Below are 24,721 nucleotides of genomic sequence, written 5' to 3' on the forward strand. Positions count from 1 at the left end.
ATATATAAAATTCATCTTCCAAAACTTAATGTACGATTTAAGCAAATAAAAGAGACAGGTAAAAACATGATTTTTCAAAAATGGTTTGTTATGTGATATAATTATAAACTCTCATTAGTGCATTTTATAATGTGATAAAATGGTTTGCATACATGATTAAGGAACTAAGTAATTGTTATTGTCTTCTTGAGGCGAATTCCCTTCTAGCAGGCATCATTATGAATTCATTAATTAAAATCATAACAACTTTCGGAATGCGTAAATGCAAATTTTATTGGAATTATATTGTGAAAGGCTATTGAAAGACAGTAAATATGTCTTTCAATTGTTCTTACAGACACAATATCTTATTCTCTGACTGCTTATTAGACAACCGTCTTCTCCATCAGAGCTGGGCATGGTTGATATCGTAAGCATCAGAATCATCAAGCTTCAGCTTAACTAGTTCGCTGATATCATATGGATACGCGTCCTTTGGTGACTGACGTTTATATGCTCTTTTTCCAAAGGCCCAAGCTTTAGCTTCAGTAAAATGGGCTCCATCCCAGTACACATAGTCACTCCTGTTGCTACATGGGAAGGAGAGAGATTTACATGGGACTGAACCAGATTCTACCTCGCAACAGCTCTTACGGGTTTGTGTAAAACCTGCAAGCAAGAAAAAATAATTTTGGTATCACAAAAAAGTCGTTTTCAACCGTGAGTGAAAGAGAGCAAGGGAGGGATGGGATTCGTACCTGTATTTGTCTGATCATCAGAATCAATTTCGTAAGAGTTTATGTAGGTAAACACAGCATCAGAATGCCTATTATTAAGTTTTCTGAGCAGTTTTTGAAGCTTGTGGTTGAAAATTTGAACATCATCATTGAGCTTGTATGCACATGAAGATGCATCTAGTTCATTGGGATTTTTTTGTATGTTGGACGGCATACATCCTACCCGAATAAGTCCGAACACAGCTATCTTTCTTGCTCCTGAGCAATACAGTTTCTGGCAGCAAGGGAAAAAAAAACAGAATGAAATGGGGGTCTTTGTTAGTTTCCCATCACGTCAAACATTAATTGCTGTTTTACAAGAGACATTAAGTAGGGCTGACCTCCAGCTGAGTTTCATAAGTTTCAATGAGAAGTTGAGCATATTCTTCAGGAGTATATAGCTTGCTGCTATTGTAGTCGTCCAAGAAATAATTGTTGAGGTAGTCGTTATGACCCATATCAGACACGTAGATGCATTGGCTTAAGTACTTCCTAGCAACTTCCTCGCTTCCCAAGATCTTGGCAATTCGTGAAACCGTGATATTGTGATTATATAACTGAATATTCATGGTAAATAGTTCTCCCTTCACATACACAAAAGAATCATATGAATAGTTAGCGTTGCCAAAGCATACAAGATTCATAGAACTGGATAGTATAAGGTTTTAGTTATGAGAAGCATATGAGCAGCGATCACCGTAAGATAGCCAGTTAAATCAAGGATGCCAGCTCCATTCGATCCATAATTTACACCATCTAGAAAATTGGTGCAACTTCCGATACCAAAGTCCGAAATGTAACTGTCGAAACCTAATTGTTCAGCTGAAACAAAAAATAATGAAAATAATTAAGATCATAACTGCCCACAATATCTTAAACTCCATTAAAGTAATAGATCTTCATAATAGAGTATAAAAACAATAACAATGATCAAAACCATCTAATTGTAATTTAATAAACGGTTGTGAGAACATATTTATTTTATGTTAAAGAAAACTAAAACACTATATTTTGTAATATAAGGGAGGAGAGCAAACTGCAGACCAATGGTGTCAGCTATGTTGAGACCATTGCTGCACCTTCCTGAAGCCCCAGTAACAAAGTCTATCCCATAAGGAAGGTAATTAACTTTAGCTGGAGTGTTAAGGTAGTTATTGTTTCCGTTATCAAACAGGGAATCTCCGAAGACGAAGTAGCAAGGAACTTGAGGTACGGCCTTTCCATAAGTCCAGGGTTGCCAGTTTGACACCAGCAACACCGCAGACAGCACCCACAATGCCTTCAGCCCGCTTTCCATTGAGAAGTAAAATGAAAGAAGGAAACAAAAACAGCAAATATAGAAAGAAGGAAGAAGTGCGTAGCTAGGGAAGATCGAGTGCTTTGAAGTAGAACGAACCAGGCCTATTTATAGAGTGGAGATCTAGCTATCAGCTTGTAAATCTGTTGTTCTATTGTAAGCCACGTGATTTTTTTTCAATCTAATTAGTTTACAGTATCTCTTTCCCTTTATTTTTGGGAGTTTGCTTTCTCCTTCAAATTGATCAAATATCTCTTTATTCTCTGTACTTATTGCTTTCATAATTTTCACTTCTTTCATAGTAGGCTCACGAGCCCTGTTTAGCTTTCTTAATGTAGTAATTTTAAACCAGTTTTCCTTTTTTAGTTCCAAGTATAAGTTGTTGTTGTTTTATTTTTTCAAACTTCTCTTTAAAATTAGAATTGGTAGTTGAATAGGCGATTACACTTTCTTCAAATAGCCAACTAGGTGGCTTTTTTTATTATTTTGTAAAAATATTTTTATATCAAGTAAAATCATCTATAATAATTTAAATATCTGAATACTTGATTTTAAAAATGTTTTCTAAGATTCAAATATATCACTTTCAAAATTAACTTAAAACGTTCTTGTTTTGTTATCATATTTTATGGTAATGAGAAACTCATTTGTGTTTGATTTGAAAGAAAAATTTTCTTTTAGAAAATCCAAATAAAAAAAGTTTAGAGAACTTTATTTATCATCTATGAAAAGACTAGATTTTATCTGAAAGATCATATTTTATCAATAAAATTAAATATTTTGCTATAACTATTCTCTTGTAACAAATAAATTATATTTTTATTTAACTATTGTAAAAATAGTAATTTTTTTTGTATCAATTTAATATTAATAAAATTATTATATTTTTTTGAAAAAGAATAACTAGTCCTATTAACTGTAAATAATTATATGAATATTGTAAATACTTATCATATACTAAAAGTATTATTTCAAGAACTAGCCATGTGAAGGAATACATCATTTTGATAATTATACATATACTAAAAGTTTTTTACTGTAGAAATGACATAGCTGAATTTTTTTTTTTTTGCTTTTCATTGTAGTGGGCACTGTAATCAAATGATGATAAATCTGATTTTTTTTAAGTAAACTTTAAAAAAGTTGTTTTTCTCTAGCTGTTTTTATTATTTTATACTTGACATATTTATCATCATATTTTTTTTTATCTTCACTTTTTTAAATATCTTTTTAGTTTTTTTTTCTTTACACTTTTTTATGGAAAAAATGGTATTAATTTCACTCTTTATAATTGAAATATTTATTATTTTACACTTTGTCTATTTATGCTATTTTTTTATTATTATCTTCATTCTTTTATAATTTTTTTCTTTTTTCTACTTTACATTTTTTTTGAAAAATTATTATACAATGAAGAAATCATTTTTCAATGTAGAAATTGCAATACTATTTTATTTTTTTACTACATTAAAAATGAGTTTGAGATCTTACAAATCTTTATTAATACATGTGAGTTTCATTATATTTTATATATTATATGTAATTATCAAATTTTTTTATCTGTTGTCAAAAAACACATTAATAATATCTTTACATTAATTCATTTGTATTTTTAAAAAATTATTAGCAATGTCGATATTTTATTATATGTAAGCAAATCGAAGTGTTAATATTTTTTAGTTTTGTATTTATTAGTATAAATAGTTCTTGATTTATTTAATTAAATGTATACATAAATATTTTGATTTATAATTAAAAAATTTATTATAAAAAAGACATTTAAAAATTTTATATATTATTTTTTTTACTAAAAAGATTATCCCATTATCAAAACACGAGTAAGAGTAAAATAGCTAGTTTATTATAATACTATAAAACTGAAAACCAAAGGGAATGGGGCACACAACCATTTAATACTCTGGTTGGCACTTGGAAAAATAATTAGTGGTCCGTACATTATGGCACTTTCTGAATTGAAACGATTGAATTATTTTGGATTCTTGCGCAAAATGACGTAATTCGCTTTTATTTCTTCATCTACCATAATTACTTGCTGGTCGGGGAAAGAGCCGTACCAAGAAAAACACCATGTGTCTCAATTTCATCATTGGTGTGAAAAACATTCTTGAAAATATTTTTTTATATATATAAAATTCATCTTCCAAAACTTAATGTACGATTTAAGCAAATAAAAGAGACAGGTAAAAACATGATTTTTCAAAAATGGTTTGTTATGTGATATAATTATAAACTCTCATTAGTGCATTTTATAATGTGATAAAATGGTTTGCATACATGATTAAGGAACTAAGTAATTGTTATTGTCTTCTTGAGGCGAATTCCCTTCTAGCAGGCATCATTATGAATTCATTAATTAAAATCATAACAACTTTCGGAATGTGTAAATGCAAATTTTATTGCAATTATATTGTGAAAGGCTATTGTAAGACAGTAATTATATCTGTCAATTGTTCTTACAGTCACAATATCTTATTCTCTGACTGCTTATTAGACAACCGTCTTCTCCATCAGAGCTGGGCATGATTGATATCGTAAGCATCAGAATCATCAAGCTTCAGCTTAACTAGTTCGCTGATATCATATGGATACGCGTCCTTTGGTGACCGACGTTTATATGCTCTTTTTCCAAAGGCCCAAGCTTTAGCTTTAGTAAAATGGGCTCCATCCCAGTATACATAGTCACTCCTGTTGCTACATGGGAAGGAGAGAGATACATGGGACTGAACCAGGTTCTACCTCGCAACAGCTCTTACGGGTTTGTGTAAAACCTGCAAGCAAGAAAAAATAATTTTGGTATCACAAAAAATTATTGTTGCTTACGAGCCCTTTTTAGCTTTCTTGATGTTGTAATTTTAAACCATTTTTCCTTTTTTAGTTCTATGACAAATATAAGTTATTGTTGTTTTATTTTTTCAGACTTCTCTTCAAAATTAGAATTGGTAATTGAATAGGCGATTACACTTTCTTCAAATAGCCAACTAGATATATTCTTTTATCTGGCTTTTTTTTTGTTTATTTTGTAAAAATATTTTTATATCAAGTAAAATCATCTATAATAATAATAATGTAAACATCTGAATACTTGATTTTAAAAATATCCTCTAAGGTTCAAATATATCACTTTCAAAATTAATTTAAAATGTTCTTGTTTTGTTATGGTTATAGTGCATTTTGTTTACAAAATCTTAAAATAAAGGTTATAACTTCTATGCACTGTCCAAGATCTTTGACTATCCTAGCCAAACTAGTTAGTATGCTCATGAAATCCCCCCCCCCCCTCTCTTCCTATTTATTGATGGAGTTAGATGGTAGTGTAGAGATCTAATGAGAGTAGTTTCACAAAAATATTAGCAACATCATTATCATACTGATTAGTGAGTTTGACGATATATTTCTTTGCTGGCTGGTTATGTTTTTTTAAAAACTATTTAAAATTAGTTATCTTGATTTTCTATAAATTGGATGCAACCTATCAATCTATTTAAAATATGAAATGATTATATGGAGGTATAGTTGTGCATCCAACTTCTAAACCCATCTCTCTTAAATTTTGGGCTAATTGTAAGAGTACTGAGTTTACTTTATTGAAAGGTAGCTTCAAAGGGATTAAACAACCTTTTCAAAGGTTATGGTGACTATAAATAAAATTCATAGACAATGTAGCTTGGAGGGTAGGTCATACTTTATAAGTAATCATGCCCAAATTGGGTTAAGCTTGTTGTGGTGCCTAGTGCGTAGGAATGTAATATTCAGAATGAGTTTGAGAATTTTTAAATATTTCTATTAAAGTGCTTATTATTACAGAATATCCTAAGACTTAATCTTAGGTGATCAGATAAACAATGTGTTCAATTGACTTTTTCTTAGCTCATTTAAATTTGATTGGTTATGACTTATATTGTTTTGCTTACTACCATAATATTATTATGGTAAGTTGTGTTAATTGTATTTACCATACAAACCAAATAGCCCTCAAATCAATGTTAGATATGTTTAAAATATGATAAAAGGATGTTCCATTAAGATTGCTCTCAAATAGGTGTTAAATAGATTTGATTAAGTGATTCTTTTTTTTTTCTTCTCTAATTGATAGTGTAGTCCACCACCACCTAATAAAATAGATAGGGATGAAGGCTTCTTTATCTACCATAATTACTTGTTGGTCGGGGTAAAAGCCGTACAAAGAAAAACACCTTGCGTGCTCAATTTCATCATTGGTGTTAAAAACATTTGAAGATAAGAGATAAATTGGACAGACAAATTAAAAATAAATGACGAATTAACATGGTAATTGAAAGCCATAAAGATTCGAGTTCATCATACTTATATGGGTATGATCTCTATTTCTTCAATAGTGTAGTGGCACACTAATGCCCATATTATAGTATGATGAAGTTTTATGATGTGTTAGTTTAAATACTATGTATGTTAGTTGGATATTTTGGATGATGGTTTCGTAATTTTTTTTTGAAAGATTTAACATTCAATTTGCAATTGATATTTGGCATGAGTTATAAATTAAAAAAGTCCAATTAAAGTTGAAATTTGTTTGTTGCTAAAATCTAATTTCTATTATAAGTTTCAATTTGTATTACTGTTATATGCAAATCTTAAGTATCCTTTTGATTGACCAAGCATGGAATGAGATTTATTATATAGTTAAAGTGCAAATTGAATTCAACATTATCATATGGTATTCAATTCCATCCATTGTTATTAAAATCGCAAGTTAACTCGTAAAATCATATGATTTTACGAGTTCATATGATTTTACGAGTTAACATGTATCTAACATGCATAATCAAACTAAAAACTCGAAAATCAGTAAAATCAGACTTAACTCGTGTAAAATCAATAAAATCGATAAGCTTTGTAAAATCAGTCTGATTTTATAAGCTTACTAAATTTATGATATAAACCAAGTCAGGGTCAAATTTGACCTTAAAATATTTGCTAGCCAATCTTGCAAGATTAACCATACTTTCAAACCGCAAATTGGATAAAGCTAAAATTTTACAGGGAAGTATTAGACATATAAAAATATATTGTGGTATATTTTTAGTTCAAATGGAGTTTGGGAACATAATATTTTAGAGGATCAAAATTAGTAAACGTATCTTGTCAAATATGTCAAACTAGACCTTTGTGTATTGTTTGTGATATATCTGGAGCTACCAGAGAAATTATAATGCGATTAAAGTTGGGATGAAAACAAGACATCTGAAGCTTTCCAAATATATATCGTAGACCCAGTAATTCATCCAGGTGAGAAAGAAAGACATGTATGAAATCAAGACTCAAATCTGCTAAAAATATGCGAAAATTGGAGATTCAGGCTTCATGGAGAAATTTTAAGATGAAAACTTTTTTTATTATTCTATTTTTTATTATTATTTATTTTGAATAATTATCTTTAATTTAAATTTTTCTAGAGTATTAGACATTGTTTAGGGGTTTATTTTATTATTGAATTTATGTTAGTTAATTACTAGTTTAGGCTCACTAGCTTTCAACCCAAAAGAAGACTATTAAGTTCATGTGCACTTCCTACCATTCAATGATTCCCTTGGATTGAGAAGTTTTGTTCTAAGACTTTTTATTTATCCATGTCATTAATTTATTAATTCATATCATTTATCTCTCTCATTTTATTTAGAAAACTCATTGATTATAATATTGTTAACTCACTTTATCAGATTTTAGTGTAATTTAATTTTTTAGTTGGAATTGCCAATATATAATTACTTAAAAAAATTACTTATGATTTTACGATCTGGATTTATATTGTATTTTTTGTGTCGTGTTAAAACAACGATTTTAACAACCTTGATTCCAACTTCTTTTATGAAATATTTTTTTTATGCTTACCCTTTTATACAAAAACAAAATATAAAAACATGATAAAAAATAAAAAAATAAAAGTGTGTTTCTATATGTGAACCAAATTCTAAATAAAAATAAAAATGATTTTTCATATGTTTCAAAAATACAAAAAATAGATTTGTGTTTTCTTGCATTTGTGGATTGTCTATAATCATTAATGGATTTACCAATAAAATTATTGCAAGTAAATTTTTTTGTTTGACGTGATAACTTTGTCAATAAATCTAGCTATATGTGATTTTATTATCAATGAAATGAACAACGAAATATATATTACCGATAATATGTTTTTTGATTATATTATTTAATTTTTTATTATGTCAATAATTATACTTTTGATGGAATCAGACTTTGAACACCAACGGAATATTTCCGTTGGTGTTTTGCTATTTTATGGCAGTGAATGTGTAGCAAAACATTAAAAATTAATTTTTTTAACTAATTTTTTCATTGCTTAACCAAAAAATAATATATTTTTCATGAATAAATAGTAGCTAAAATAAAGTTAACAGAAAAAAAAATTACTATTTAAAAAAAATCATAACTAAAACTTCTATTTTCTTGCTTATTTTCATTACCTTATCAAATATTGAAAAATAATTTTCAAACTCATTTTTTATAATATATTAAATATAAGAAAGATATTTATTTTCTTGAAAATCATTTTTTTTTATAAAATTCATCTTCCAAAACTTAATGTAATTTCGAGGAAATAAAAGAAACAGGTAAAAACATGATATTTTTAAAAAATAATTTATGAGATATAATTAAAACTCTCGTTAGTCCATTTTATAATGTGATAAAATGGTTTGCATGCATGGTGACCACAAATGCCATTACAAATGATGACGCTAGAAATTGATTTTTTATTCTTTCAAGATATTATAAATATTTCTTGATTATATTATGTATTCACAATTAATAATTTGGTATTAACTAATTTATAAATATCAATATATTAACCAGTAGATCTCTTGTCTAGTAATACTGAGTTTTTTATACTGTGAAAAAATCAAATCTTTTTTCTCAATTATCAAAAAATATCTTATTATAAGGCATGGTCAAAATAATTTCATCAGTTCAAATCAGTCATGGTAATACAGCTGTAATGCTTCATTAATTACCAATTATTAATATTAACTACGATAAAAAAAAATAAAAAAAATCACTAAGTATTAATTGTATATACTATCACTATAATCACAACCAAAATCATAATCTGAAAAAATAAAATATAAAGTGTTTTTCAAAAGAAAAAGGCTATGGAATTTAATATTTTTATTATTATTTCTTAATAGAAATTTTTAAATGTTTGATTATTAAATAGATAGATCTCAATTTATTTAATAGATACATGTATAAATATTTTAATTTATAATTAAAAATTTTATTATAAAAAATATATTTGAAAAGTTTACATATTGGGTTTTTTGTTAATAAAATTATTGGACACATGATAAAAACAAAAAACGAGACAAATAACTAGTTTATTATATTATAAAGCTGGACCGAAAGGGAATATGGTTACAATATCATTTAATGTTCTGGTTGGCAGTAGGAAAATAGTAAATGCTATGGGGACTTTCTGAACTGAAACGATCGAATTATTTTGGATTCTTGTGCATAATGAAGTAATTCAATCTTCAGCTACCATAATTATTGCGGACTTGCTGGCAGTGTTGTTAAACCCGACATGGTGGTCGATTCGGTTTAAGATTTGAGTTATGGGTTTTGAACACATTATCGAGTTTTGATCAGATCACTTAGATCAATTTTATTTTTTATAAATAAAAATGATATTATTTTAGTAAAAAATAATTAATAAGTTGCAACTGAAATTTTGACTGAGTAAACTGGATTAGAGGGGTCAGCCGGGTTTTTAACTACTCCTATTTTTTCATAAATCCGACACGGTTCCAGCCGAGTTGGATTTTAAAACTATACTTACTGGTCAGGGTAAGAGTCGTACGAAGAAAAGCACCATGTGTGCTCAATTTCATAATTGATGTGAAAAATGTTTGAAGAAAAGAGATAAATTGGGCAAACAAATTAAAAAGAAATGACAAATTAACACAATAATAAAAGTTTTGGTGAAATAGTATATTTTTAAATATTATAATATAGGAATGTAATATATATTTGATATTATAGTTTTGAACCGATTTAATTAATATTACATTTCTAAAATATCAATTGAATATCACGATTCAGAATCATAACATAATTTAAATTTCAGTAGCCATCTCAGTAGTTCTATAAAAATTACAATAACAAATTTCCCTTGCATCTAAGTTCAACAAAAAATGGTTCTTATGATATTTATTATTTAGTTTGTTAATCTTACATTTAATTTAGTTAATGATTTTAGAGAGTAGGAAATTTTTGATTTTTAACAAAATTTAGGCAAAGTTTTTCTTATTTAGAAACTATACCTAAAATTTTGTCCAACTTAAAATTTCCTACAAAGTACCACAATAACCAAACACAATAAATTCTCAAATTTCATATTCATAAGTAGCCTAAGGAATAAAAATATAAACATATTTAATAAACATATAGACATGCAAAATGAATCTCAAATACTTAAATAATGGAACATTCTAGTAATTGAAGTCTCAAAATATATCAACATAACTTATCTATCTATCTATATCTATATCATCTAATGAATGAGTTGGGCTCATCAATAACACAACTACATCCTGCTCTTGCTCTTGCTTGATAAGCCTTGTCTTTGCAAACACATCATAAAAAATCAACCTCTTTCCAAAGATATCAAGTCCTTTGTGGAAAACATTGAACCACTAAGATGCATATGTGTATCCTTTGTTTTTTTTCGTTAATATTATGAAGCATAGATGCGGCCTCTCGACCCTTCCATAGCAACAAACCAACCTAATATTAATAAAACATTAATGTGCGAATGATGTTAAAATCATCTTGGAGCATCTCCCCGTGAAGTCTGTGAATAATACATTACCAAATAGATGCAGTATATATTGTCTGACATACCAACATAATACATTAAAATTATCACACTAATTCAATGCCAACTTAACAAATAATCAACACATTCAAATCATAATTTAATTGACACCTCTATAAGACCTCGTCGTTAGCATCATCTAGTGGTATGGTAAATGTCTTTTCGATCCATTTAAAAAGTATGCTACCCCCCTTCAATTTGGAAGAAGGGGTGCCAATCAAAATGCATGCTTGCGTAACTTAATCCGATTACACACGCTGATAGATATGACTGTCCATCGATGAATAGGAAGTCCAAGAAAAACGGTCACATCTTATAGTGTCGGTGTCATCTCTCCATGCCTAATATGGAATGTGTGTGTCTCACATCTTCATTTCTCAAGTAGGGTATGAATTAAGTTGTGGTCTAGCTTGATGTGCTCTGAACAACTAATGTATAAAAAAAACATGGAATGCATATTGTTGAACCCTTTCATATAGTTTCATTCGCTTAAGTATCCGATAATAAGTCATGGTATCATCCTATATAACAATTTAAAATGTAATTACATAAATAAATAAAACCTTTAATGTTAAGTAATGAAAAAAAATAAATTAAATATTCTTATAATCCTGGAGAAAACATTCTCCAATCAATGTCTTTCCTGCAACAGCAGAACAAAAGTGTCAGCGAGCCTAGTAGACATGTGCTATGATTGTGACTCAAACTCTCCATGAAAATATTCATGCTCTCCATGGATGTCATTGTCATGCTCTCCGGGAATGTCATAGTCATAATATGATTGCTCAACATAAGTAGAAGATTTGTCACCTTGTGTACATAGCATCCTATATAAGAGTACTTGTGTTTGATGTGAAATTAAATAAGTTTAATATGCTTTACAAAAATATCATAATATATTTGACTAAATATTTGTTTTTATCATACATACGTTGTTGATTATGACATATTTTCCTATTATGGCTTGTGTCATTATATACGTCACACCTATAATGTACATAACCCTCTCTTTCATTCATCTTATTGTACAAACGAGTAGACATTCATCGACCACGCCTGAATTTTTATTTAGATGAGTCTGTTTCAACTCAAGATCTAGTGTAATCACTTCTTTCTAACTCGTCTAGTAATGGATGAAATTACATGTTATATGTTTATCTGAAGCTTTAAACCATGTAATGATCATCAACAAACTATGTAAAGTTTAAGTGATTCTCAGCACAACATATAAGAATATATGAACATGAACATTAGAATGTCTGCAATTTATGACATATTCTATCATTCAATCTGATTGACTTGTTTAATTTCTTTTACAAAACACAGTTTAATAAGGGTGTTGACTTGGAACACCTGTTGTTCAGAGTCGAACAACATTGTAATATGATCTCTTGATATATCCCTGCTCATTATCTATTCCACTTGAATTGATGAGGGCCAAATTATTATATATTGAACGAAATCATTTGCTTTACGTTTCCGCTAGACCCAATAACTATTACACTTGTAAAATATTAATTGCACTAGAGTAGAAACAGACATTGCACAAGCACCTTTCAAAAGATGATTAAATGATTTTGAAAAATTAGCTGTCATATTACCATACCAGTGATCGCCATCATAACATAATGCCTATTTTTCTTTTGGTTCTCGTTCAAGCCATTCATGATATGCTAATTCCAAATTATATTCTTTCATATCACAAATCAAATTTGCACCTTGAAGGTTCATAAAACATCCTCATCAAATCTTTTTTCATAGATGAGTCTTTAAATTTATAATTGAAGTTGCTAACAAAATATCAAGCACAATATTGATGGTATCCTATAAGTTCACACTCCATTCTTTATGGTTGCATGCCAATCTGATATTATAGAAATACATATTTTATCACTAGTAATGTGTCTCTGTAAACAAAGCAAAAACAATTCCAATTAGAATTTTTTTTTTAGAAATTGCAAAATCCAACGAGAATATCCTATTATTTGCATCAAAAGTAATTGCAATCAATAACTTCTCACCATATTGCCCATACAAATATGTGTCATCAACACTAATAAGTGGTCTTCAGTACTTGGAATCGTCAATACAAACTCTAAATGACTAAAAGACTCTTGATTAGTACTTAAAAGTGCATTTTTATCAAGGTTTTATATCATCATATTGCACTTAAAGTATCATTAAATTCCCTAACTTAAGCATGTCTTATAATAACAAGTCTAATAATATAAGATACCTTTAATTTATTGTAAATGCTCATTTTAAATGTAAGTTTATCCCACAACTCAAATGATTGATTGATGTGATTAACTATTGAAATTAAGAAGATAAAAAAAAAAGGCTAAGAGAAGAGATGCTGGTTCAATTCAAACTGGAACACCATTCGGTTATTAGATCATAACTGGAGTTGTAGATCTTGTATTTAGATTTGGTTTATCTTGATAAAAAGCTAAGACATAGGCCTAAAACTTTTATGAAGAGTCCAAGACTCAAGATTGCTGTTTTGGAGTTCAAATTTTAGTAGTAAACGAGAAGTCTGAATTTGTCTTACAACCCAGACACTGTTTGGTATTTGAGCCATATCTCAAGTTCTAAAAGTCCAAATAAGCTCATTCATGTTTTGTTGGAAATCTGAGACAAAATCCCAGAACTTTCATGGGGAAGATCAGTTCAAATTCTGATATTAGCAATGACTTTTTGGCCTTACAATAAAGGCAAGAGTTAGCCACCAAGTCAAGGGTTGGCCACCAACTTTTTTGTTAATCATCAAATCAATAGTTTTGAATTTTGGCCTATAAAAGGAGGTATTTGCCATGAATTTGGACAACTTGGTTTTCAGATCAAGATCTTGATCTTGTTCTCTTTCTTTGTAATTTTGTAATGTTTAAGTTTTGCTTTCATTAATCTCTTGTTTATGTTTTTCATCATAACTATGTTCTTATCTAGTCTATTTATGTTTCTCTTATTCATAATGTTTAACTAAGTTTATTATGTCGAGGTGAAAAGATTACACTAATGGTGTAAAAATAAGTATAGTATAAACTCAACATGAACTTTAATGTTTAATACTAACATGCTTTGTATTTGTTATCTTACTCACTCATAATACTTTGCTTGTGAAATGGTTAATCTAGATTTGTGTTGAATAACCCTTGGTACAACAAATACTTGATCCTTTCATAGCCAATTGTATGATATAACTGACACATGTGCTAAGAAATGAACTTGATTTGTTGTTAACATAAGTTATCATCATGAATACCTGACAACATTTACAAGTATTGGCATTACTCAAATAAAATAATTAATATAATCATGTTAATAATTTATAATATGATTGGAACCTCCTTTGTGTGTGGTTTCCAGTTAAGAAATAGAAGGAGTTTATATTATACTTATTTGAAATACCATTAGTAGATCCTCTAACCTAGACAATTGTTTTTTCCTTGTTTAATCCTTACATCAATATAACATCTCAAAAGTTCTCTTCAATTCCTTTTCATTTGTTGTTTATAATTTTTTATAGTTCACCTCCATGCAGTTCGACCTCCGGACTTGCCAGGTTATTTATTACTTTGACACTTCTACACTTGGGATAAGACATCAATCTTTTAATCTTGTCAAGTTTTTGGCGTCGTTGCTAGGGAGGTAAATTCTTGTATAAATTATAATATTTATTTTATTTTCTCTTTTCACTTTTTTTTATCTAACTTTTGTTTCTTTTTCTTTTTTTTCTTTCCTTTTATTCTCTTTCTACACGTGCATGAGAGTTTGGTCACGTACATTAAGTGGTAGACTTTGTAAGGTATCATTATCTTCTTTAGAAAACATGGTTGATGAGGATAACCAGTCACTTCATAATGAGAATATTCGTGTTAGAACATTTAGAGACCACATGAATCCAACAAGAACAAGTCCACCATCATGCATAGTTTTTCCTCTTAATACATCTCACTTTAATTTTAGTGTTGGGATAGGTATAAAGACTTGCTTAATACCTGCCCTCATCATGGTTTTGAAACATAGAGAATGGTCTCACATTTTTATGAAGGACTAACACCTAAAGATAGACAAATGGTAGAATTGATGTGCAATGGAACTTTTGAAGATAAAGACCCTAATATAGCAATAAAGTACTTAGACTTGTTAGCTGAAAATGCTCAAAATTAGGACATCGCAGGCACTTATGAGGCACCAGGTAAAACTCAATCTCATACATCTAGTAGAGGTATGTACAACTTTAGGGAAGATCATGATCTGCAAGCCAAATTTGCATCTTTAGCTAGAAAAGTCGAGGCACTAGAATTAAAAAAGAATGGTCAATTAAAATCTGTTCAGGACATTGTGTGTCAAATCTGTGAAAGTGATGACCACGCAACAAATGATTATCCAACCTTGCCTTCTTTTAGGGAATGTCTCATTGAATAAGCCCATGCTTTAAATAGTTTTCAAAGACCCAATCATAACCCATACTCGCAAACATACAACCCTAGTTGGAGAAATCATTCAAACTTCAATTGAAAGAGTAGTACCAATAATGCACAAACTTCACGGCCACCATTTCAAGCCCACCATAATTTTCAAAATTCCCATGGATATGTACCTCTTTATGCTTCCCCTCCTAGAAGAAATCTTGAGGAGACATTGCATGCATTCATTGAAAAGCAAGAGACAATCAACACTCAAAATGCTCAAACCATGGCAGATCTAAAAGATACTCTTGCAAAATTCATATATGCTCTCAGTTTTCAAGAAAAAGGTAAGTTTCCATCACAACCACAACAAAATCCCAAGGGGCAGTGCAATGTAAATGCAAGGTTATTGAGCAATGGTAAGGTTATTGAAAAACTCATTCTTGAACCTTGTGAAAAAGATGATGAATTAATCTTTGAGGGTAAGGAAGGGGTTGAATCTGAACATTGCAAAGAGAAGACTAACTCCTCACCAGCACTTCTATTTCCTCATGTTATGACCAAACAAAGAAAAGTCAATCACAATTCTTAAATCTTTGAAACTTTCAAACAGGTAAGGATCAATATACCTTTGTTAGATGCTATTAAATAGGTATCGTCTTATGCTAAATTTTTCAAAGACTTGTGCACTGTGAAGAGAAAACTGAATGTGAAAAAGAAAGCCTTTTTAGCCAAACAAGTTAGTGTCATTCTTCAGAACAATAATGCTTTGAAATATAAAGACCATGATTATCCTACAATTTCTTGCTTTATTGGAGAACATAAAATTGAAAGAGTTTTACTTGATCTTGGAGCTAGTGTGAATTTACTTCCATATTCAGTTTTTCAGAGTCTCAATCTAGGTGAGTTAAAACTAACTTCTGTAACTCTTTTACTTGTTGATAGATCTATAAAATTACCTAGAGGAATAATTGATGATGTGTTAGTACAAGTTGATAAATTCATTTACCCTGTAGATTTTGTTGTCTTAAATACACAACCTGTTTGATTCATATAATCCAGTCCCTGTTAATTTAGGATGTTCGTTTCTTGCAACTTCTAATGCATTGATTAATTGTAGGAATGGACTGATGAAGTTATCATTTGGAAACATGACATTAGAAAGAAATAGTATTTATAGAATTTATTTGGATGGACCATAGCTGATATAAAGGGAACTAGTCCTTTGATTTTCACACATAGAATTTATTTGGAGGAAAACACTTAACCCTCTAGAGAAATGCAACGAAGGCTTAATCCTAATATGAAAGAAATAGTGAAAAATGAAGTCATTAAGCTTTTACATAATGGAATCATTTATCCTATTTCTGACAGCAAATGGCTAATTCCTACCCAAGTTATACCCAAGAAGTCTGGAGTCACTGTGATAACAAATAAGAAAAATAAGTATATTCCAACTAGAACTATTACTGGTTGGCGCATGTGCATTGACTATAGGAAACTTAATTCAATGACTAAAAAAGATCATTTTCCTTTACCTTTCATGGATCAAATCCTAGAAAGAGTTGTAGGTCATGAATTTGATTATTTCCTAGATGGTTATTTAGGTTACAATCAAATTGAAATTACATTCGAAGATTAAGAGAAAAGTACGTTCATATGTTCGTTTGGTACTTTTGAATATCGAATGATGCCTTTTGGATTATGTAATGCACTAGCCACATTTCAAAGATGTATGCTCGGTATATTTAGTGATATAGTTGAATGTTTTCTTGAAATTTTTATGGATGATTTTTCTATTTTTGGCGATTCATTTGATGATTATTTGGCTAACTTAGAAAAGGTTTCGAACAGGTGTAAAGAAAAGAATCTTATACTAAATTGGGGAAAATATCATTTTATGGTTACAAATGGCATTGTATTTGGTCACATTGTTTCATTAAAAGGAATTGAGGTTGATAAATCTAAAATAGAGTTAATTGTCAACTTGCCAACACCAAAATCTATTAAAGATGTTAGATCATTCTTAGGACATGCTGGTTTTTACAGAAGGTTCATCAATGATTTTAGTATAATATCTAAGCCAATGTGCAACCTTCTAACAAAGAAAAATGTTTTTGAATGGACTGAACAGTGTGAAAAGGCCTTTGTTAAACTTAAAAGCCTAATTACTTCTTCTCCGATCATTCAACCTCCTGATTGGTCATTACCTTTTGAAATAATGTGTGATGCTAGTGATTATGCCATAGGTGTTGTCTTACGATAAAGAAAAGATAAGAAACCCTATGTGATTTACTATGCAAGTAAAACTTTAAATAGTGCTCAAATGAATTACACTACCATTGAAAAGGAATTACTTGCAGTAGTATTTGCATGTGATAAGTTCAGATCTTATCTTGTTGGCTCACCTGTTGTTGCTTTTAGTGATTATGCAGCTTTGAAATATCTTCTTTCAAATAAGGATTCTAAGGCTAGATTGGTACAATGAATTTTGTTTTTTCAAGAATTTGATATCACATTCAAAGACAAAAAAGGCACCGAAAATGTTGTCGCAGACCATTTGTCAAGATTGACAATAGATTCAAGATCTGACATCATACCAATCAATGACTACTTTCTTGATCAATCTTTTCTTTTTGTCTCTACAATGCCTTGCTTTGCTAATATTGTCAATTTTCTTGTTATAGGACATTTGCCAGCTCATTGGAGTACCTAAAACAAAAGAAAGTTTTTGAACGAAGTGAAGAACTTTTATTGGGTTGACCCTTACTTATTTAAATATTATTTTGATCAAATATTTCAAAGATGCATTCCCGATAATGAGGAAAGTAATGTCATTAAATTCTGTCATTTTGAAGCATGTGGGGGTCATTTCTAATAAAAAAAGACGACTGCAAAAATCTTACAATGTGGATTTTATTGGCCTACCATGTTCAAGGACATACACGCATTCTGCAAAACTTGTGAAAATTATCAAAAGTTAGGATCAATTTCAAAACTTCACATGATGCCTTTAAATCCTATTCTTGTCATTGAAATCTTTGATTGTTGGGGTATAGATTTCATGTCCATTTCCTTCATCATTTGGTTTTGTGTACATACTTGTCACAGTGGATTATGTTTCAAAATGGATAGAGGCAGTTCCAAGTTGAAACAATGATCATAAAACAATGATCAAGTTTTTAAAAGAAAATATTTTTAGTCAGTTTGGAATCCCTCGAGCCATGATAAGTGATGATGGAACACTTTTTTACAACAAGCCTTTTGAGTTTTTAATGAAGAAATATGGAATAACATATAAAGTTGTCACCCCTTATCACCCTCAGACAAGTGGACAAGTAGAACTTGCTAATAAGGAGATCAAACAAATCTTGGTAAAAACAGTGAACCCTAATCAGAAGGACTGGTCTTTAAGACTTAATGATGCACTTTGAGCTTATCGAACTACTTTTAAAACATCATTAGGTATGCCATCTTATAGGCTGGTTTATGGAAAACCTTGTCACTTGCCTGTGGAACTTAAACATAAAGCTTATTGGGCTATTAAAGCTTTTAATTCAAACCTTAATGATGCTAGCCAACTGCGTAAGTTACAAATAAATGAGCTTGAAGAAATAAGAAATGATGCATATGAGAATTAAAAAATTTATAAAACAATAATCAAAGAGTTTCATAACAAGAGAATCTTTTGAAAAACATTTGATGTTGGTCAAAAAGTTTTGCTTTATAATTCTTGACTCCATTTATTCCTTGGAAAGCTAAGATCAAGATGGAGCGGTCCATTTATTGTGAAACATGTGTATCCTTATGGGGCCTTTGATATTGAGAATCCAAAGAATAGCAATGTTTTTAAGGTAAAAGGACATCTTTTGAAAGTTTACTTTGATAATTTTTCAGTTGAAAATGACTCCATTGAATTGGGTGATCCCGTGTATAAAGATTGACTATTTTTTTCTCACAAAGTGTTTGTGTGACTTTTATTGTGCTAGTCTCTCTCACCCTAGTCAAATGGCGGATAATGGTACTCCATGACTCTTAAGTCGGTTCTTTCAATTTCTCATGATAACTGATATTTGTGTATATATTTGTTCAATTCCTTGTTCCTTCTCTCTCTTTTTTTTTTGCATCTTTTTTTCCACTTCTGATCTAAAAAATGAACATCACTCTTGAAAAATTGAGAAAGTATTTTCCCGCTCTACCTCTGAATGCGATTATAAAAATTTACCATGCTAGGTGTGCAAGATTGAAGTTGTTAATGAACCATGAAATTCTTAAAAATATTCCCTAGCTAATTGAAGCAAAGGTCCAACTATCAGGTGAGTCTTCCAATTCTTTTATTTCATACATGTTGTCAAAACCTATTTTTGGGTTCTTCCTAATGACATTCCATTTTCTTAAAAAAAAATAAAAAGAGGACATGGTGTCGTTTTAAATGGCACTATGTATGTTCTTCTTCCCTGCGCATGCAGAAGCAAGGAAGAAGAAGTTTTAATTTTTCCAGCTTGCCACTCTCTCTCTCCACCCCACTTGCTCGAGAAACCCAGCACTACCTATACCCATCATACCCTGCCAATATATATATATAAAAGAGGGAACCATGCCCTGGGGCGGCTGTACAGAAGCCGCCCCACGCCACCTTACCCTACGCTTGGACAATGTGGGGTGGCCCTCTCCCCCTGATTCCTATAAATACAGGGGGAGAACCAGAAGCAAATAAAAGGATTTTGGAAGGGAAGAAAAAGAACAAATAGACAGAGAAGGAAGAGAAAAGAAATAACAGGGGAGAACAGAGGGAAGGAGAAAGAAAAAAAAAGAACAGAGAGAAGGAAATAGAAGATAGGAGAGAAACAAAGGGGGAGGACAGAAGAGGAGGAAGAAAAAGAGAGATGGAGGAGAGAAAGAGAAGATAACAAAAAAAACTGAGAAGGGGCTAAGGAGAGAAACAAAAGAGACGGGAGAGAAGGAAAGAAAACAGTTGTCATAACCCAATTTTTGACCGTTTTATTTTAATTGTTATTATTTTATTTACTGAAAAGGATTAAAAAAAATGATGATAATGATGGAAAAAAAGAGTAAAATGAAATAAATGAAGACTGAATTAAAATTTGGGTTAAGGGCAACATGATTGGAAATTTTGGGGTTTAATTAAACTTTGGAATTAATCTCATTAATCCAATCAAGGGTTTAATTGGAGAATTAATAAAGTTTTGAGACTTAATTAAGCTTGGAATTAATTTAATTAATCCAATTAAGGGTTTAGTTGGAGAATTGATAAGTTTTGAGACTTAATTGAGCTTAGAATTAATTTAATTAATCCAATTAAGGGTTTAATTGGAGAATTAATAAGTTTTGAGACTTAATTGGACTTGGATTTAATTAAATTAATGAAATCAGGGACTTAATTGAAAAATTATCAGACTATAGGGTTGATTCTTGTCACATTTGAAAGAAATTAAAACCCAAGGACCAATGTGTAAATGGCGCTGAGATGCAGGGGTTCAATTACAATTTACCCAAGGACTGGAATGCAAAAATTCAAAGTGTCAAGGATCAAAACACAAAACACCAAAAACGGCGCCGTTTTCCTGCTACTGTTCATCCTCTTCCCGGCTGAAACGGACGCCCGCCGCCGCTCCCACCATTACACTGCAATTAACACAATTTATGGCTTGAAGAAACGGCTTTGTTCTCTGGCTATAAAAGCCAGAGATAGTCCATGCACACAGGAGGAGGGAGAAGGAAAAAGAAAAACTGGGAGGAATCACAACAGGGAGGAAAAGGTCAGAACCGAGGGGTTGAGAGGGAGAGACAAAAACAGAGCCACGAACGGCAGAAAAGAGGGAGTCACGGAACCGGGGGGAAGCTAAACCCAGACACGAAAAAACCGAAAACCAGAGAAAAACAGAAGCACAGGGACAGAGACAGAGAGAATAAGAAATAAACACGAAAGAGACAAGAGGCGCTCGGCGCCATTCTCTAGTAAGCCGGAGAAGGCCATAGAGAAGGAAACAAGTAACTCAGGGGGCACCGCCTTCCCCCCCCCCCTCACCACTGAACTCACAGACGAAGAAGAAAAGGCAGCAGACCAAGAAATCCAGAAACAGGAGGACGGAGACACTGGAAACACGAACAGGGGAACCGAGAACCAGCAAGAAAAAAAACGAAACAGAGGAAGAACAAGAGGACAACGCAGGAGCATACAAAGGAACCGAAGCAGAGTTTTGGCCGCTCATCCATCACGTCTCCGTCTCCTAAATCAGAGAGCAAGCCAGGCGAGTAAAAACGGAGAAGAGCCAGAGAACAAGAACGCTTCGCCTCCAGCAGACCAGGTAAGTTCTTCCTCTTCCCCACTTTTCAAATTCATTTCACTTATTACTTTGCAAAGGTATACACTTACCTTATTACTGTTTCCAGCATGCGTGAATAATTCACGCATGCTCACAACAGTGCCCAGCCGCGTCACTGGCTGGATCCAGCCCAGCCCAAAAAATAGCAAAATTAAAAACAAAAAATTAAAAAAAAACAGAAAAAATAATGTAAATTTATTGGTTTATTCACCAACGCCAGACTTGGGAATAAAAATACTAGTTTAAATTTATATTATTTTTATTCGTTATATTTTATTTTATTTAGCTAGAAAATAAAAAATATGTGCATGAGTAAAAAATAATTTTTTGTGTGAATATTCACTGGCGCCAGAGTCAGGAATATTATAAGTAAATTATCACAGCATAAACTAATAAACATTTAGCAATTTAAGACAAAACCAGCAATGCAGTCTGCCTCAGGCAGAACGTTCAAGGGGTGATAATATCTTCCCTTTTACGTAACCAATCCCGAGCCATAGAATCTCTGATGACCAGTTAGGGTTTCTAGTAACCATAATATTAGGTGGCGACTCAAACAAGACCTTTTCCCCTAAAAGAACAAGATGCCAGAAATCTGTTTTTTTTAATTATCGAGAATTATTTTATGGGCCGCCGCGATGTCGGGTGCGACAACAGTCACCGCTTACATCACCACCAGCGCCTCTACCATTCCTCCCAGCCACCACCGACAGCATTGCCACCTACTAGAGACACCACCGGCCTCTCCTCCATCAGCTCCACCACAGTAAGCCTTTCGACCACTTGGAGCTGCCGCTGCCCCCTCTTTTTCTCCCCCAACAGATTTTCTTCTTCTTCTTTCTTCTTGCTTCAGCCACCGTCTGCCACCACAGTTGCCACCACTTGCACCACGCTGCCCTGCACACCGACCAAACCACCGTCATTGCAGGTTAGCCTTCCTCCACCCTTTTTCTTCTTCCTCATTGTTCACTGCATGTAATTCACGTCCACTGTTCATGTAGTAGTGGGATTCAGCCCAGATTTGTTTTGGGCCAAGTATGGTCCTATTCCAAAAATTTTCAACAAAAAAATATTTTTGAAAAAATTTGTGATTTCCCCGCTTATTTTGTTACGGAATTTTATTCCTTACAAATACCAATCAATCCAGTAAACCAATCTTGGTTACCAATCATTTCGGCATTCCCATTCAGAAGCCAATATTCCAATATTCCTTATGAATACCAATCAATCTAGTCAACCCATCTTGGTTACCAATCATTCTGACATTCCTATTTGAAAGCCAATATTCTAGTATTCGTTATAAATACCAATCAATTCGGTCAACTCATCTTGGTTGCTAATCATTCTAACATTCTCATTTGGAAGCCAATACTTTGATTAACCCATCTTGGTTTCCAATCATTCCTTATATCATATATATCTTTCTTTCTAGGTCTACTAACAATATCACTATCCATATTTTTCATATATCAACTAATTAACACATAAAAGTAACAAAAACTTTTAAAGAAGAATTTCTACAAGGTACTAATGTACCTACTTGCAGTCTGGCTATGCCCAATCCCTTCGACTCGTTGAACCACTCCAACGATATCCCCTGCATTGATAAGTTTTCAAATTTATTATCATTATTGTATTAAAAACTACTCTTTACTTGTAATAATACCTATTATAATTTCACTCGGTTATTTGTCCACAATCAAATTCACTTCTCCTTTTATATCTTTTAGTTACATATAAATAAAAACAAATTTCATTCCATCTTGATTAAATCCTAAACATAACTACATGCAAAAATACCAAAAAAACTCGTTTAAAGTTCAACAATTTTCTCAAAGGCATTCAGCTCCTAAAACATCAAATTCCTCTTTATCAAAACCATTATCCACGAGCTTAGTTATCAAAATTCCAATACAATTTAAGTCAAGAGATAGAAGCTCCCGGTTGTGGGCTGCCTGTGTGCTCTGCATCGTGCCTTCGTCATTCTCTCATTATGCATTGTTCCTCTTATCTTGTTCTCTACTCTCCAGATGTTCTTTCTTCTATCACTTATGGCAAAATCAAAGAGCAAATATTCGATTCTTAGGTCTGCCCAAGGCGATTTCAAACTCCAAGTCTCCCGCCAAGCGTCTGCTTCGCGCACGCCTAGTGTATAGTCTCGCAGCCGATCTCCTATTCAACAAGACCTCATGTCCTCCTCTCAAGCCTTTACCCCTCCTTAAACCAGGATGGTCTTCGTCGATCTCACTGGTCCATCTCACGGGGCTAGGGTTTCTTCCAAGCGCAGGAACAAAGCCATACAGAAGAACAATCCTTCTGCACAATCATCACCATTTTCTGCTTCTTGTGATCGCAATGAAGGTTCCTCTGGCAACTCCAGATCAAGCATCTTATTGAGTGAGCATTTGGTCGGGTCTAACCCTAGTGGTTCTTACCCGGGTTCAGGCCAAACCAACCAAGGATCGAGTACCAACTCTCTTCCCCTGCCAGCTTTTGGAAAGGGCCTCTTTACCCGATGTCTTTCTGGAGCCTCCCCTACCCTGTTGGCATCTCCTCTTTCCTATCCCTGGCGAAAGACAGGACTCCATCTTGAAGTCATCGGTGTGCTGCCACAAACATTCCAACAGGTACTTCCAACTCATAGTTCCCTGCACTTGTCCATTTCCTTGACTATGTCCCCTCTACATCCTGTCATCTTAAGGAAACTGATATTGGTGAACATGTTGATATGTGGCATTTTTTATTGGTTATGTTGCTAGGAAATTCCTAGGCTTTGCATCTCTGTCCAATTTTCATTAGCAAAAACTGGCAACATAAAGCCAATTTTACAATGCATGATTCTAGCTGGTTAATCTTTGCCTTCAAAACTGAAATGGAAATGTTGGATATTCTAGGTGGAGGCCCTCGCTATGTGTTTGGCTGGCCTCTTATCTTGAAAGTTATGCAAGATTTTTTTTTATTTTCAAGCCACTAATATGACAAAAATGCCGACCTGTCATACAGATAGCTAATGAGCTAGC

At 31.8% G+C, this 24,721-nt stretch overlaps 1 protein-coding gene across 1 annotated transcript; it reads right to left on the bottom strand.

Moving 5' to 3' along the window:
- Nucleotides 1-255: 255 nt before the first annotated feature.
- Nucleotides 256-2,144, bottom strand: LOC133673977 (GDSL esterase/lipase At1g29660-like). Its single transcript, XM_062094931.1, has 5 exons — nt 1,800-2,144; nt 1,453-1,577; nt 1,097-1,339; nt 738-990; nt 256-648 (listed from the first exon to the last, which is right to left on the bottom strand). The coding sequence occupies exons 1-5, from the start codon at nt 2,050-2,052 to the stop codon at nt 386-388; spliced, it is 1,137 nt and encodes a 378-aa protein (XP_061950915.1). The 5' UTR covers nt 2,053-2,144; the 3' UTR covers nt 256-385.
- Between the last annotated feature and the right edge of the window lie 22,577 nt (nt 2,145-24,721).

The sequence above is a fragment of the Populus nigra genome, chromosome 15 (genome assembly GCF_951802175.1).
Source record: "Populus nigra chromosome 15, ddPopNigr1.1, whole genome shotgun sequence".
Taxonomy (NCBI): Eukaryota; Viridiplantae; Streptophyta; class Magnoliopsida; order Malpighiales; family Salicaceae; genus Populus; species Populus nigra.

Coding starts and splice junctions, on each gene's coding strand:
- LOC133673977 (XM_062094931.1), bottom strand. CDS start 2,052: ATGGAAAGCGGGCTGAAGGCATTGTGGGTGCTGTCTGCGGTGTTGCTG. Junction 1,578..1,799: donor CAACATAGCTGACACCATTG/GTCTGCAGTTTG, acceptor TTTTTGTTTCAG/CTGAACAATTAGGTTTCGAC. Junction 1,340..1,452: donor ATTTAACTGGCTATCTTACG/GTGATCGCTGCT, acceptor GTGTATGTGAAG/GGAGAACTATTTACCATGAA.